The 13,304-nt window shown below is 43.8% G+C and overlaps 1 protein-coding gene across 1 annotated transcript in view; it reads right to left on the bottom strand.

Annotated features, from left to right (window-relative positions):
• Window positions 1–13,045, bottom strand: part of LOC113406309 (membrane-associated guanylate kinase, WW and PDZ domain-containing protein 1-like) — a 181,728-nt gene extending 168,683 nt beyond the window's left edge. Inside the window, exon 1 of the mRNA XM_026650443.2 lies at window positions 12,620–13,045. Coding sequence (XP_026506228.1) covers window positions 12,620–12,929 — 310 coding nt within the window. The 5' untranslated portion in view covers window positions 12,930–13,045. The remainder of the gene's footprint in view (window positions 1–12,619) is intronic.
• Between the last annotated feature and the right edge of the window lie 259 nt (window positions 13,046–13,304).

Genomic DNA, 13,304 nt, shown 5'->3' on the forward strand with positions numbered 1-13,304 from the left:
AAAAAAAAAAAAAAAAAAAAAAAAAAAAAAAAAAAAAAAAAAAAGTTCTTTGGGAAAGGAAAAGGGTGGAGGAAAACAAAATGATGAACTCACACGTTTTGGATTATGTAGCAGACTGATAAACACGTAACAGAGCTGTCACACAAGTAGCATTCTCCCAACCCAGCAAAGAGGAATTCTCAACAGCAACACATTACCAAAAGGAGTTTCTGCTGGGACTGACAACAGCTCCAAATATGGACAAGCCATCTATTTATCTAACACAGCTACTGACATGCTATTTACGGTGGCATCGTGCTGAAAGTCCCCCTGGCTGCACATACTGTCTGCAGAAGGGAGAGCTGCGGACATTCCCTGCTCGATGTAACATGTGGGGTATCTTCCTATGCGTCTCTGCTACTGCAAAGCCATCCTTTTTAATTACATTTGACCCATTCTGCTATAAAGTGTGCCCTGCTGCGAAACAGCACCTCAGGTTTTCACAGCCCCAATCCCGCTCCCTCTAAAATCAATGGCAAAACTCCCACTGATTTCAGCATGCACACACCAGTCCTGCTCCACCGTACAATAACTCTTCTAGCCAAATCTTAACTGCGCATGTGGATAAGTAGGAGAGCTCATTCTGTAACAGCTTATACGGCTACAGTTTCATTTTATGCAGAGTATAAAGCATGATATTCATAGCAAAATAATCAGATTTATAGCTGATCTATAGAAATACACACACGCACTCATTTAGCATGCCTGCTTTGAGCAATGAGCCCAGTTCACCTGGATCTTTAGGGTTCAGAGGGGCTGTCTTGATCATTATTAATTAGAATTGTGTCCTTGTTTCCTGTAGAGCCAGAAATGAGAACCTCCAGCAACCTCTGTCCACCTTCACAGGGCGTCCTGCCCTTCCACTGTGGCTGCCTCCTCTGATTCCATCTCCATATCAGACACAGTTGCTGGTCCCAACATTAGCAGCAGGAAGGCTAGTAAGTGAGTCAGGGATTTCAGGAGTCTGGAAGATGATCTATCCCTCGCCTCCACTCCAATGCTTCTAGGAAACTTACTCCACTATCTGCCACCCAGTCATATGTCCTTCCGCTAGCCGTCCCCTTTCCTACCACTAAGCCCCCAGTTAATTGTTCCTCTCCAGTTATGAACTGCTACAATGTCCTTCACCATCCTCCAAAACCATCCCAAGTTCCTTATCGTCATCAAGGACAATTCCCCCCCCCCCACTCCCCCAGGAAAGTTACGCATCTTCTCTTGTGTCCGCTCACTCTTCTCCACTCAAGCCCTGCTACTCATAATCATCTCAAGAAGGGTCTCAGTGGGGAGGGTGTTCTGAAATCTGGGCACTCAGCTCTCTCTCTCTCTCTCTCACTTAATTGGGGGTATACTTACACACAAAGGTTTAGATGTTACTTATTTTACATACTCGTAAATTTGCACCAGTGACCATTTAATGCAAGCAACTCTACTAACGTAGAAACAGAAGCTGAAAAGCAATAAATAAATTAAAGGAGATATCCTATCTCCTAGAACTGGAAGGGACCTTGAAAGGTCATCAAGTCCAGCCCCCTGCCTTCACAAGCAGGACCAAGTACTGATTTTTGCCCCAAATCCCCAAGTGGCCCCCTCAAGGATTGAACTCACAACCCTGGGTTTAGCAGGCCAATGCTCAAACCACTGAGCTATCCCTCCCCCTGTGTCATTTAAAGTATACATCAATATTTGTTTGGGAGGTGGGGTTTTTTTGGGAAGCGAAAAAGGGATTCATTTAGCCTCCATCACGTCTAACAAAATTTTTAACTCCAGATCTTTAAAAAAAAAAAAAAAAAGTTGTGACACAAGCCACCTCAAATATAAAACTAGGAACTGTTTTGAGTCAAATGCCAAGTCTGTGAAAATGTAACCAAAAACGCCAGGATCTGCAGGAAAAACTGATTTAGTTTCTGCTGCAAAAATTTACTAAATGCAACTTTCAAAGACTGGTGGTTAAGAATATTTATATTATTGCTAACACAAAACAGAAGAAAGAAGTCGTTTCAGAGTAAAAGCTGACAAAGGTAGAGTCAGGAACTAGCACAGAGAATGTTGCTGATATTCCAGCTTCCAGTGGCCGAAAAATTCAGGAAATCATTTAAAGTGTCAATGCATTGAGGATAGATGGTGTGTCTTTAGAGACTGAAGGCTGATCTGGCTGAAAAATATTCCAGCTGCCCTGAGCCATGCAAAAGTCTGAGAAGGATGTTACCCACCTAGTCTGCCCAGAACGAGAAAACCACACCAGCTCAGTGGCAGACAGCTACTAAGGTCATTTGGAAGTGGAGAATTCATGCCCATTCCCCCCAACCTTCCACCATTCTCAGGTCAGGTTGTATCTTCCCCTCCTTGTCAGAGGCTGCCAATCAAGTAGGCACCACTGCAGAGCTCGGATTGTCTTCATTCATTTGTGGCCATGGGTTAATGAGGTGCAGACAAACTCTGCGTGTTGTTATTTAGGCCAGGCTTATTTAGAAACAGCACTGCTTGCCTCCTCACTGCAAGGGAACCACAGTACTCCAGACATCAAATGCTGCAAAGATGTCATGTTTGGGTAGCAAGAAACTCCCTAAGCCTAGAGAAGCACCTAATGACCTTCCCAAAAGAAAAAACTAACAGCTGGTCCAGGTTCTCTGTTCTTGGGAAGGGACGGTCCAACCCAGCATGCAACACCTGAAAGAGCTGGCACAGGATTTCCTTCTAGTCACCAAGACTGAAGAGCTGAGCAGTATTTCCGTGCTGCAACAGCTGCAGAAACTCCTCACATCCTGGGTGTAATTATTACACTTCTCCAAGAGGAGGTAGCTAAGTCGATGGAAGAACAGCCACCTCTACAGTGGAGGGTAGGTCAACCTAACTACGTGGCACAGGACATGACATTTTTCACAGCCCTGAGTGACGTAGGTAGGTCAATAAGTTTTAGTTGTAGATCAGGGCTGAAACAAAGTGAAAGCCAAGCCATCAAGTTTGGGGAACGTTTGAGGGGGAGAGGAAAAGAGATGATGATTGCTTAAAATTATTTTTTCTGGTCTCACATGTTCAGTGATGCCCTAAAAGCTATTGCTGTACAACTGATGCTACTAGTGGCAGGCCAAGGGGCACATGCAACATCTTCACAGGACACACTGGTGGCAATCTAGTCCAGTATCCATGGTGCAGGTGGTCACTGAACACAACTTCTGGGCGGCAACAGAAGACACAATTAAAGAAACGATAGGCATGAACTCGGAGCAAGACGCAGTATATCCCTACCCAGAGACAGCATGTGCAAGGCTAAAAGGAACCTGCTTCTCCACACATGTATTGGAGTATCAACTTTCTAAGCATTGGCCATTCAAGTTACAGCACCCTAGGTAAAGCGAACTTTTCCTCTATTTCTTAATTTTGCTTCTGCAAATTCATGGCGCTTGCTCACGCAGGCCAGATGTCTCCACGTTTTCAACCAAGAGACCTGAACCGTTTAGCTGTGAATATGAGAACTGAGAATTTCCTTTAACGTACACGTCTCAAATGTAGGAGCTTCCAGCAAACCAGGGGAAGCATAAAACCACCTCTTAACTCATTCCTTAAGATATAAGCAAACACCCTCCATCTGGAAGAAGAGAACTAACTTATTTGACAAGAAACATTTTAAAATCTTGACTTCTTAACTGATTTACAGACTTAGACTAGGCTGTGGGACAGGTTCATTCCCCTCCCTCCCCCACTCCGACATATGGCTGAGTCTCAGAATACAAGTGGTTGAATGCGGATTTCACGCAAGTTAGAATACAGTAGTTCTGCTTATCACTATTCTATCCCAGTGGTCTCCAAAGTGGGGTGCGCAAGAGGATCCTTGGGGGTGCGCGGCAGGAGGAGCGCTTTTTTATTTTTTTTTATTTTTTTTGCTTTGGCAAAAATGGTAGAGCGTGCTCAAAATTTTTTTACTGATGGGGTGCACGATCAAAAAAGTTTGGAGACCACTGTTCTATCCCATTGATGCAAATGTTGGTTTTATTTAGGCCAGGTGCACATTTAGCCTGAATGAGACCCTCTGAGCGACAATTTTATTTCCTTTACATCTGAGTTCAATATTTTAAACTGAATTAAGGCTGCAGATATGTATCCAGAACTTAATACATTACAACCTTGTAAGTTTTAAAAAATAAGAAAACGAAAAGACAGAAAATTCAATGTTAAATTGTGTCGTGTCAGGAAAAAAAAAACACATTGAAATGCAGCACGACAGTGCACAGGTCACATACCCTAAGCAAGCTGAACGCCACCTTTCAATCCCCACCATCTTCTGTGTAAGGTCAACGTGTCAAGATTGGGAAGATGAATTACCACATTACAGCTAGTAGTTGACTTGTTAACCATGGACCCCTTAGCTCTGCAGCAGCTCCAGGTGACATTCTGGCTTGGAAGGTCTAACCTGGCCATTCTTAGGGTTCCCACCTTCTAGCCAGGAAAAAATGGAGTAAGCTCTGCCCAGGGCCCTGTCTGAGCCCCCATCACCACATGTATCGCAACTGTCAAACCACATCCATTCTGTCAGAGCTGGGGTCTTCTATTATTAAATCATAGGCTATGGCTCCCGTGGCAGCGCTTTGAAGTTTCAAGTGTAGCCAGGGCTATAGTCTTAATGAAGACACTGTATTTATGGCTTATTACAACAATCTGTAACCCACTAACTCCCCCTTTTTTGCCTTAGGCCTGCAGCAGTGTTAACTGGCCACTTCACCTTGAATGATCTCCTACAACACCTTGCTAACTACTTATGCTAAACAATGTGTCCCACCTTGCATTTAGCTGTGACACTAGAGTACCTTTCCCAGCCCTAAAGAAGAGCGGTGTGAGCTCAAAAACTTCTCTTTCCCCAACAGAATTTGGTCCAATAAGAGACATTACTTCACGCAACTAGTCCCGCTATCATCAATCATGTCTCTTACCGTAATGCCTAGGGGACAAGAATCCGACCCCACCATGCTATAGGCACTGAGCAAACACAGCATGAGACAATCCCTGCCCCAAAGAGCCGACAATCATTCTAAAGAGACAAGCAGATAGACGCGGGAGGGGCAACATACAAGCAGAATAATCAGTGCAGTGGTGGCAAGTGTCACGTTAGTAATTTAAATCGTTTCACCAGGGTTATGTTAAAAGGGGATTAGCTAGATGAAGAGACAAACAAAGGGACAATGAGAGTTGGAGACAGGAGGAAAGGGGTGGGAGGGACTGGAGCATACAGCCAATCTGCACAAGGGCGAGAAGTCAGAACAACAGAAAGGAGGACAACAGTAGTGTTCTTTGATCCCGGCTTAAACTGCTTTCTTTAACTGCTACCATCTCTGTGGAAGGCAGCCTGGCCAAGCCAAGCCGCAGGGGCAGATGATTGTACCGAACCATAATATTTACACAAGACGGCACTGTCTCCCTGTGACACAGGTAAATATTAACCCCGTTTCACAGCTGGAAAAGCAGTCACAGAGTTTAAAGGGACTTGAATGGGAGTCTAGTATAGGGCTGTGAAAAACGAGGCTGTATAATCCTTGCTCTGCCTCCGATTCACCTCGGACACCTGATAAACTCTAATCCTCAATTTTCCCACCTGTGGAATGGCGTTAATACAAGCCTAACTCTCAAGGAGTTTGTGAAGCCTAATTCATGTAAAACATGTGATCCTTGGGGGGGAAAAAAAGGAACCCCAAGGGCACCGCAGCATTAACAAGGCTACACAGGATATGTCTACACTTGCAATTAGACACCCACGGCTGGCCCAGGCCAGCTGACTCGGTCTCACAGGCTAAGGGGCTGTTTAATGGCAGTGTAGATGTTCAGGCTTGGGCAGCTCCAGCCCAAGCATATACACTGCGATTAAGCAGCCCTTTAGCTCAAGCCAGCTGGCACAAGCCAGTCGCAGGTGTCTAATTGCAGCACAGATCCCTCCTCAGTGTTACAGAGTTGGAAGAAGACCTAAGGAGGTCCCGATTCCAGTGTTCTACTCTGCCCAGTAAACTACACTGCCCAAAGAGCCCTCACCTCCCCAGCATAGGTTTTCAGGCCTGTGCACTCCGCTGATAAATTCCATAGGAACTCTTGACAGAGCATGTTCTTGGCCAGCAAACGACCTTCCAAGTTTGCTGGGCTGAAGTCTAACAAATAATTTGAAATCTGCTGGAAATTGAAGCAGGCCCCAAATGTTACCAAAACTCCAAGTAACCGCCAACCTATCCTTTCCCAAGCTAATCCTACGCACGAGATCTATTCACCGCCTCTATCAAAAAGAGAATTTGGACTTTGTAAACCACGATTTCAGAGATATATAATCTGCCACTCAAAAAAGAAGGAAGTGTTTTTCAAAGTTTGTTATGAGTGCCACATCTTGGGAATGGCTTGGCAAACACACCTTAAATTTGGCCAAAAAGTTACCCTTCAGCAGAAGTGCTTCAGATTTGGTATGTGTGCCCTAAGAACCTTTTTTTGAGGAACTGGGTGGAGAAGGATGTATGGATGGAATCAAAACAGGTCTGAGAATGGAAAACCGGTTGCAACTTCAAGTATGGCAAGATTAGCAACCCAATCACATATAGCCCTACATTTTATTCCTTTACCAATAAGACACTCATGATTTGGCCATCAAACTTGCTGAATGTAGTCCTTAAAGTTATTGAAGAGTTATACAGCAGGTGAATTTCATGTTTCACATTTAGCCGATTAGCAACTCAGACCTGAAGCACTTTTGCCATAAAAGTAAAAATTCAGTCTAAAAAACCCACTAGAACTGCGTTAATATCTTATAATCGCAATAATTTTGAAACATTGCTTGTAATTACGCTATAATTGTGGTTTAAATGGACTGCAATACGACGGCCCATAAAGAAAGAGAGAGCCTAGAGTCTCATCACATAATGGGCTGAAAGATTCAACTTATTGTGAAAAACATAATCGAATTTTATGACATTAAAGGCTCATATTAACTCTCTAAAATGTTAATAATGGCAGGGCTGTTAAATTGAGACTGTGACTGAATAACTCTGGGATGCTAACCCACTCTTTGTAGAGGACATAAAAGTATGTGCATGGATGCATAGCTAATCATTTTGCTACAAGCAGGGTCCATTTTCACATTCCAAATCCTAACAAATGCTTACAGCGTGTAAGCTTGATTGAGGTAAAAACCTGATCTTCACTACAGTGATACTTTAATACACAACAGTCTACATTTCACGTGTGGTAAGGGCAATAATATTTTAGATGCACAGAATTTCTGATCAACTCACGGACAGGGACTGCATCTTCACTGATTTTATGCTTGGATAGCAGCTAGCACATTGTGGGTGCTATTGCAGTATAAATGGTGAACAATCTCTAAATCCAAAATAGATGCCGACCTCAAAAATACCAGTATGAAATTTTTGATCAGTAAAAATTTATGATATTACCTAAACTTTAAGGATGTGGGTCAAACTGGAAATGCACAGGGTATTGTCAACATGTTTTTGTTTGACATTTTGTTAAGTGTTGGGGGGGGGGGAACCCAAACCTTTATCAGAACCAAAAAGAAAGATCATGTGATATATCAAGGAAGTAAATTCTTAATAGTGGCGAGAGTTTTATAAACTCATTTGCATTTACCTAAAACAGGCAGATGGGAGTCCAAAATAAACACTGGATGCAAATATTTTTACATTTCACAGAATTATGCATCAGTGCCAGCCATGAGTTCTGTAACCTACCTATCAAATGTTTAATGTTACCTATTAACCAACCTGACACCCTGCTTTCCCAGCGTATGTAAAACTACTGTACACACAAATTCATAGAGGCATCAATATTTTTTATATTTGTTGATGATTTACACCAAAAATAATTGGAAGATACCACATCCCTCACAGGCCCATTTTGGGGAAATGATGTCAGAATATACGCTCATGCAAACAACTTTTAAAGGGGCTGTTCTAGTCACATGAATAGATTCCAACACTTCATGGCTCGTCAGTTGTAATTAATGCCAGCGCTCCATAGAAATGTACTGTCAACTCACCAGGTTTTAGAATTTCTCTCAGGGTCAAGGTAAGGTTTTAGAAGAAACAAACATACATGACAGCAGATGATAAGACATAGTCACTACCATTGGGGAATGAATGTCTGCCTTTGTTTACCTTATACTTGGCTTAAAAAAAATAAAAAATAAAAAAAATAAAAAAAATTCCCCTCCCCCTCCATACTGACTTCAGAGTAACCCAAAAACATCACTCGTGTAAACTGATCCTCATGTACCATAACTTCAGCCGGTAGTAGTTAAGAAAAAAATTAAAAACATTTTTTTTTTTAAAAGTGCACAGAGGACTTAGTTTTCTCCGACAACCTTTTCATTTATAGTGATAAGGAGGACTTGAACAACTGACATATGCCATCTAATCAAAGAGTTTAAAAAAAAAAAATCTGACTAATCTTGAAATACCCCCCAATTTCTGTATTTCATGAGAAAACAAAGAAAAAGACATCCTGTTTTAAATGAAAGGCACACAACTAATCTGTTATGGAGAAGTTGTTAACTTGTCCATTGTCAAGAACAAATGTTAAACCCCTGTTTTTTGTTGTGCTCTCTCAATCAGGATATGTAAACAGCAACAAGAGAGAGAAATAAAAAAAAAAATAAAAAAAAAGTCAGTCAAGTATTGTCTATTTATCCAATGGATAAAAATTGTAAGTTTATTGCAGGAAGCCACAATATTAAGCATGGACAGTGGAAATCAAGATATTATGCTAATGCAAGTCTTACACTACCAAATATGTGATATTAAAATGAATGGGAGAAGGACAGACAAGGTGGGGGAGGGAATATCTTTTATCGGATCAACTTCTGTTGCTGACAGACACACACTTTTGAGCTTACACAGAGCTCTTCTTCAGGAGAAGTAGCATCAGTTTTGCACTCATTACTTAGATCAAATTAAGTGGTCCATACAACTATATTTATTCATTCAAGTAGAGTTGATCATCAATTTGTTTGAAACTGAAACAACAGCAACAACAACAGGAAGGGAACGCGGTCAGTTTTAAAAACACTACACCTCAGACTTAAAATATTTTCCATTGTTTTGATTTTTCACTATTACCTTTACTGGCCTAACTCTGACAGTACTGAAAGGTACTCAGTCAAGTTTCAGGGGCCTTTTTCCTCCCAAAGCAAAAGATTATGAAGTTATGCTTTTAAAAAGTAATACAAAATAAGCATCTATGGGGTAAAGCTGTTGACTTATTTCATATTAAAAAAGGACAAGGAAAATTAAAGCACACATCAATCCCATATGAACAGTTACTTCTATGAACTCTTATAAACAGTTACTCCAATTAGCTGTATTCTTATGTGCCCCCCAATCACCATAGTATCCAAGTGCAAGTGCCCATTCAAACTGAATACTCACTACGGAAAAGAAAGTTAAAGAAAGAAAGAGTTTGCATTTTGAATTGTTATCCATCATTAAAGCCAAGCTTTATAGAAGAGTGTGTTTAACCTATAAAACCTTCATTTCACAGTTGTTTTTTGTTTGTGTGTTTGTTTTAACTGCAAGATCAAATCAGTTATTTTCTCTGCTCAAGCCTGCAGAGGACGGACTTATTTATAGTAAACTTCCTGTTTTTCCAGCCTTGTAAATGTCATACAAAGCAGACAAGCCAATAAAGTATGTAAGTTTCCAGGTTAAGTTTGTCACAAAACTTCAGCATCAGTTAGGCAGGCACTGGGGTCTGGGGAGAAGGAGGGGAAATGGAATCAGACAGTTAAAATGTGTTTACACGCATTCACTTAACACTGTACTTTGCAGCATGTTTTAGTAACATGCAACTCTTGCTGCATATGATCACTTAAAATAACATTAAAAGAGAAACTGCTACTGGAAACTGACATAGAAATCATGCATTTTAAATAAAAGTCTAATTCTTCCAAGTCTATCAGTAAAGGTTGGTAAACATCCATTTCACCATATATACACAAACCAATGAAATTTTATTTCCATCAATAACAGGAATGTACAGAAAGGCAAGGAAAGAAAAATGCTGCTTGAGAACTTACTGGAGTTTGATGTCGGGATATTTACTTGGTATATTTTGACATGTGATGTCGATAATTTGTGTTTTAATCATTATAAAGCTTTAACTTTTTGCATCTCAGTGTCTACAGTCATTAACTACCGTCTGATTCCCCTCTCCCCCATTGCGTGACACTCCCCCATATTTTCCTGCAACTGTGAAAATTTAAAATAAATAATTTTTGGTAAAAAAAGAAATGCTTAAAACCCATAATTCTGCACAACTGTGAAAATCTCAAATTATTATTGTGATTGTCAAAACAAGTAGTTCTTATGTAACCAATCCTTAAAACCCCATTTACATTTCTTTATGTTTGTTTACTCTATGCATTTCACTCAGCTAGGAAAATGAAAATCAATTTGACTTTGTTCATAGTCAATTTCACTTCCAGGTTTTCAGTGCTGCAGTCTTTGTGTTGCAAATACAGCAGGAGAAAGAAGACAATTGCTCCCACTACAGTTAAAAAAAAGGGGGGGGAGGGGGACATTTCTATTGATTTTAGGTTTTATAAGTTATCTTACTCTGATACTTCTTTATGTAACATGTGGGGATATTTTGAACTGACATTCCATTTTAAAAAGGAAGCAGATGTTTATTACAGTGACAACTCAAGATTACACATTACATAACGTACCACATGGAACAGAACACTACTCCTTCCTATAATTTCCTTTGACAATGGAAGTTTGAATAATGTCCCTGGAACAAGTGCATGGAACTACAAACTAGCTTTTAATAGGGCTAGCAGACAGAAGTTCAGAGGAGAGCTCTGCTGATTTAGAAGAAGGGCATCAGCCAAACAACAAAGACGAGATTAATTCTCTTTTGGGTCAAGCGAATAGGTTGTTGCCTGCACATCAACCACACAAAACATCGCTGCATTTGCCAAACACAGCAAATCCCTCCACTTTGGGAGGTGTCCCTGTTTGTGCAGTAATAAACTTTCCCCTAAAGAATCTACTGAATTATCCTACCAGAACTTCCTTTCCTGCCTCCACTTATAGATGACCCTGGTGTGCTAGGCCACCATGCAAACCTACAGGTGTTCCAATATAATCCTGTTTATTTCAAAATCCTGGGTATTCAAATAACCTTAACAGCTGCTGCAACAGGAACAGTTTCCTGGCACTAAATTCAAGTCCCACACTGGAAACTACAAACCTATTATCTAGACTTGCTGTGCTAACCTGTTAAATGAAGTGTACTTTTCATATAGGAGGACTCTTGCTTCTGTCTTCCATAGCCTCATTTGAGAGCTCTCTCTCATACAAATCCCTTCACCTCCCCTCCGCCTGGCTCAAAGTGATGCAGAAATGACCTACTGCTAAGAGAGCAAGCAAGGCTAAAATAACCATTCCAAGTGGGGATAGTTACAGCTTTTCCCTTCCCCATGCACACTCCATGCCAACCCTTTGACAAGCTAAGGCAGGCAGCTGGCAATCACATGCCTATACTTTTTAACAAAACTCTAGTCATAATCCAGCAGTGCAACCAAATGCTACAGGTCTATGGGATGCATCCCTGCTGAAGGAGTAAATCTTTCAGGAAATTCCTCCAGGTCCAGTGAAATGAATTTTTTTTTTTTGTTCATTAATAGAATTAAGCTAACAGATCCAAGCATTTCACTCCACAACTGCTACGCCTCCAGAACTGCCTGTAGCTAGGGGTTTCGGTACACTTAAAAGAATGTCTTAAGGGAATTGCTCATCGGGCTTAAGGCAAGCCAGACTTGAAGGTAGTAAAACTTCAAGATTTATTTCCCCATGAAAACAGGGCTCTGATTGCACAGGGGAACCTAAATGATGCCCAATTACAGTCTTTGCATCGAAGAGAGCAAGGTGTTTCAAAGGTCATGTCGTGACCCTTGATGACAGATTAAAAAAAAAAAAATGAACCCTTTGTATGCCTTTAACCACACCAATAAGCTGCCCCTGCCTGGCGTTTTCTATTTGATCTCTGGGATCAAACGCTGTCCAAAGGAGGAGAAGAGGGGGACTGTTCACCTTTGTTGCATGTTCTGAGGATAGGGAGGGAAGAGGGAGGGGAAGCACAACTCTGGTGCAAACATTTCATCACTCCCGAAGTCAATGTTTTGCAAGACTGGCAGAAGCAAAGTCCCAGCGTTTGCCACTGGCCCCACCTGGACCGCGTTAATCCTGGGAGGAGAGGGGATCTGCCCTTTAGGAGCGCTCGCCCAGGCGGAGAGAACCGCCGCTTCCCCGGCTGCGTGAAGCCATGCCCCGGTCCGCCCTCCCAGCCAGCCTCCCCTCCGATCCGCCCCGCGGGCACGGCGCGCCAGGAGCCGGCCGGGAGAGGGACCGCTCAGCCGGCAGGTGGGACGCTTCGCCGGCCCCAGAAGTTAGCTCCCGCCTGGAAAAACTTCACGCACATACCCCAGCCAGCCCAGCCTGCCCGGGGGAAGGAGGAGGCGAGGCGGGGGGAGTTCAGTGCCACCGCCCGAGCAATGACACCGGGGGTTGCCCTGCACCCCGAGTGCCCCCCCCTTTACCTTGTCTCACGGCTGTGACCGAGATGGGCTCGGCGCAGCTCCGGATCACTTCCAGCACGTCGTAGCGGGGCAAGCCGGACACGCGGACCCCCTGCACCTCCAGCAGCAGCTCCCCGGGGCTGAGCCCCGCTGCTTCGCCCCCGGCCAGCACCGGCGGGCCGCCCTCCTCCGCCGCCCCCACGTAGGGGAACTGCCCGTGCTCCGCGCCCCCGAGCAGGGGCAGCCCCGGCCGCCCGCCGGCCGCCCGCCTAGCCGAGCACTGGTGCACCCGGCTGCTCCAGTGGTTCTTCTTCTGGATCACTTTGGACATGGCGCCGCCGCCCCCTCCCCGGCCCGGTCCGGTCCCCCCCTCGCCCAGCCGATGCAAAACAGGTGGCCCGGCGGGGCGAGCCTGGCTGGGCGCACAACTTCCCCAGCCGCTCAAGCCATCCTCCGCCCGCGGGGCTGCCGCCGCCCGCCTCCCCCTGGCTCCGGTCCGGTCCGGTCCGGTCCGGTTCGCTCCGCCCGCCCGGACAGCGCCCGGCAGCTGCCCCCGTCCCCGGACTGCGCGCAGCCCGCTCGGCAGGAAGCGGCCGCGGCCCCTTTAAGCCGCTACAAAGACGCCGCTTGTTTGGTTACATTTCAGCCCGTCCCGTTCCAGCCGGGAGCCCGGGGAGCCGCCCGCGCAGGCGCCCTGCGCACGCTC

The sequence above is a fragment of the Terrapene carolina genome, unplaced genomic scaffold (assembly GCF_002925995.2).
Source record: "Terrapene carolina triunguis isolate 2854851 unplaced genomic scaffold, T_m_triunguis-2.0 Scaffold89, whole genome shotgun sequence".
In the NCBI taxonomy this organism is placed as follows: Eukaryota; Metazoa; Chordata; order Testudines; family Emydidae; genus Terrapene; species Terrapene triunguis.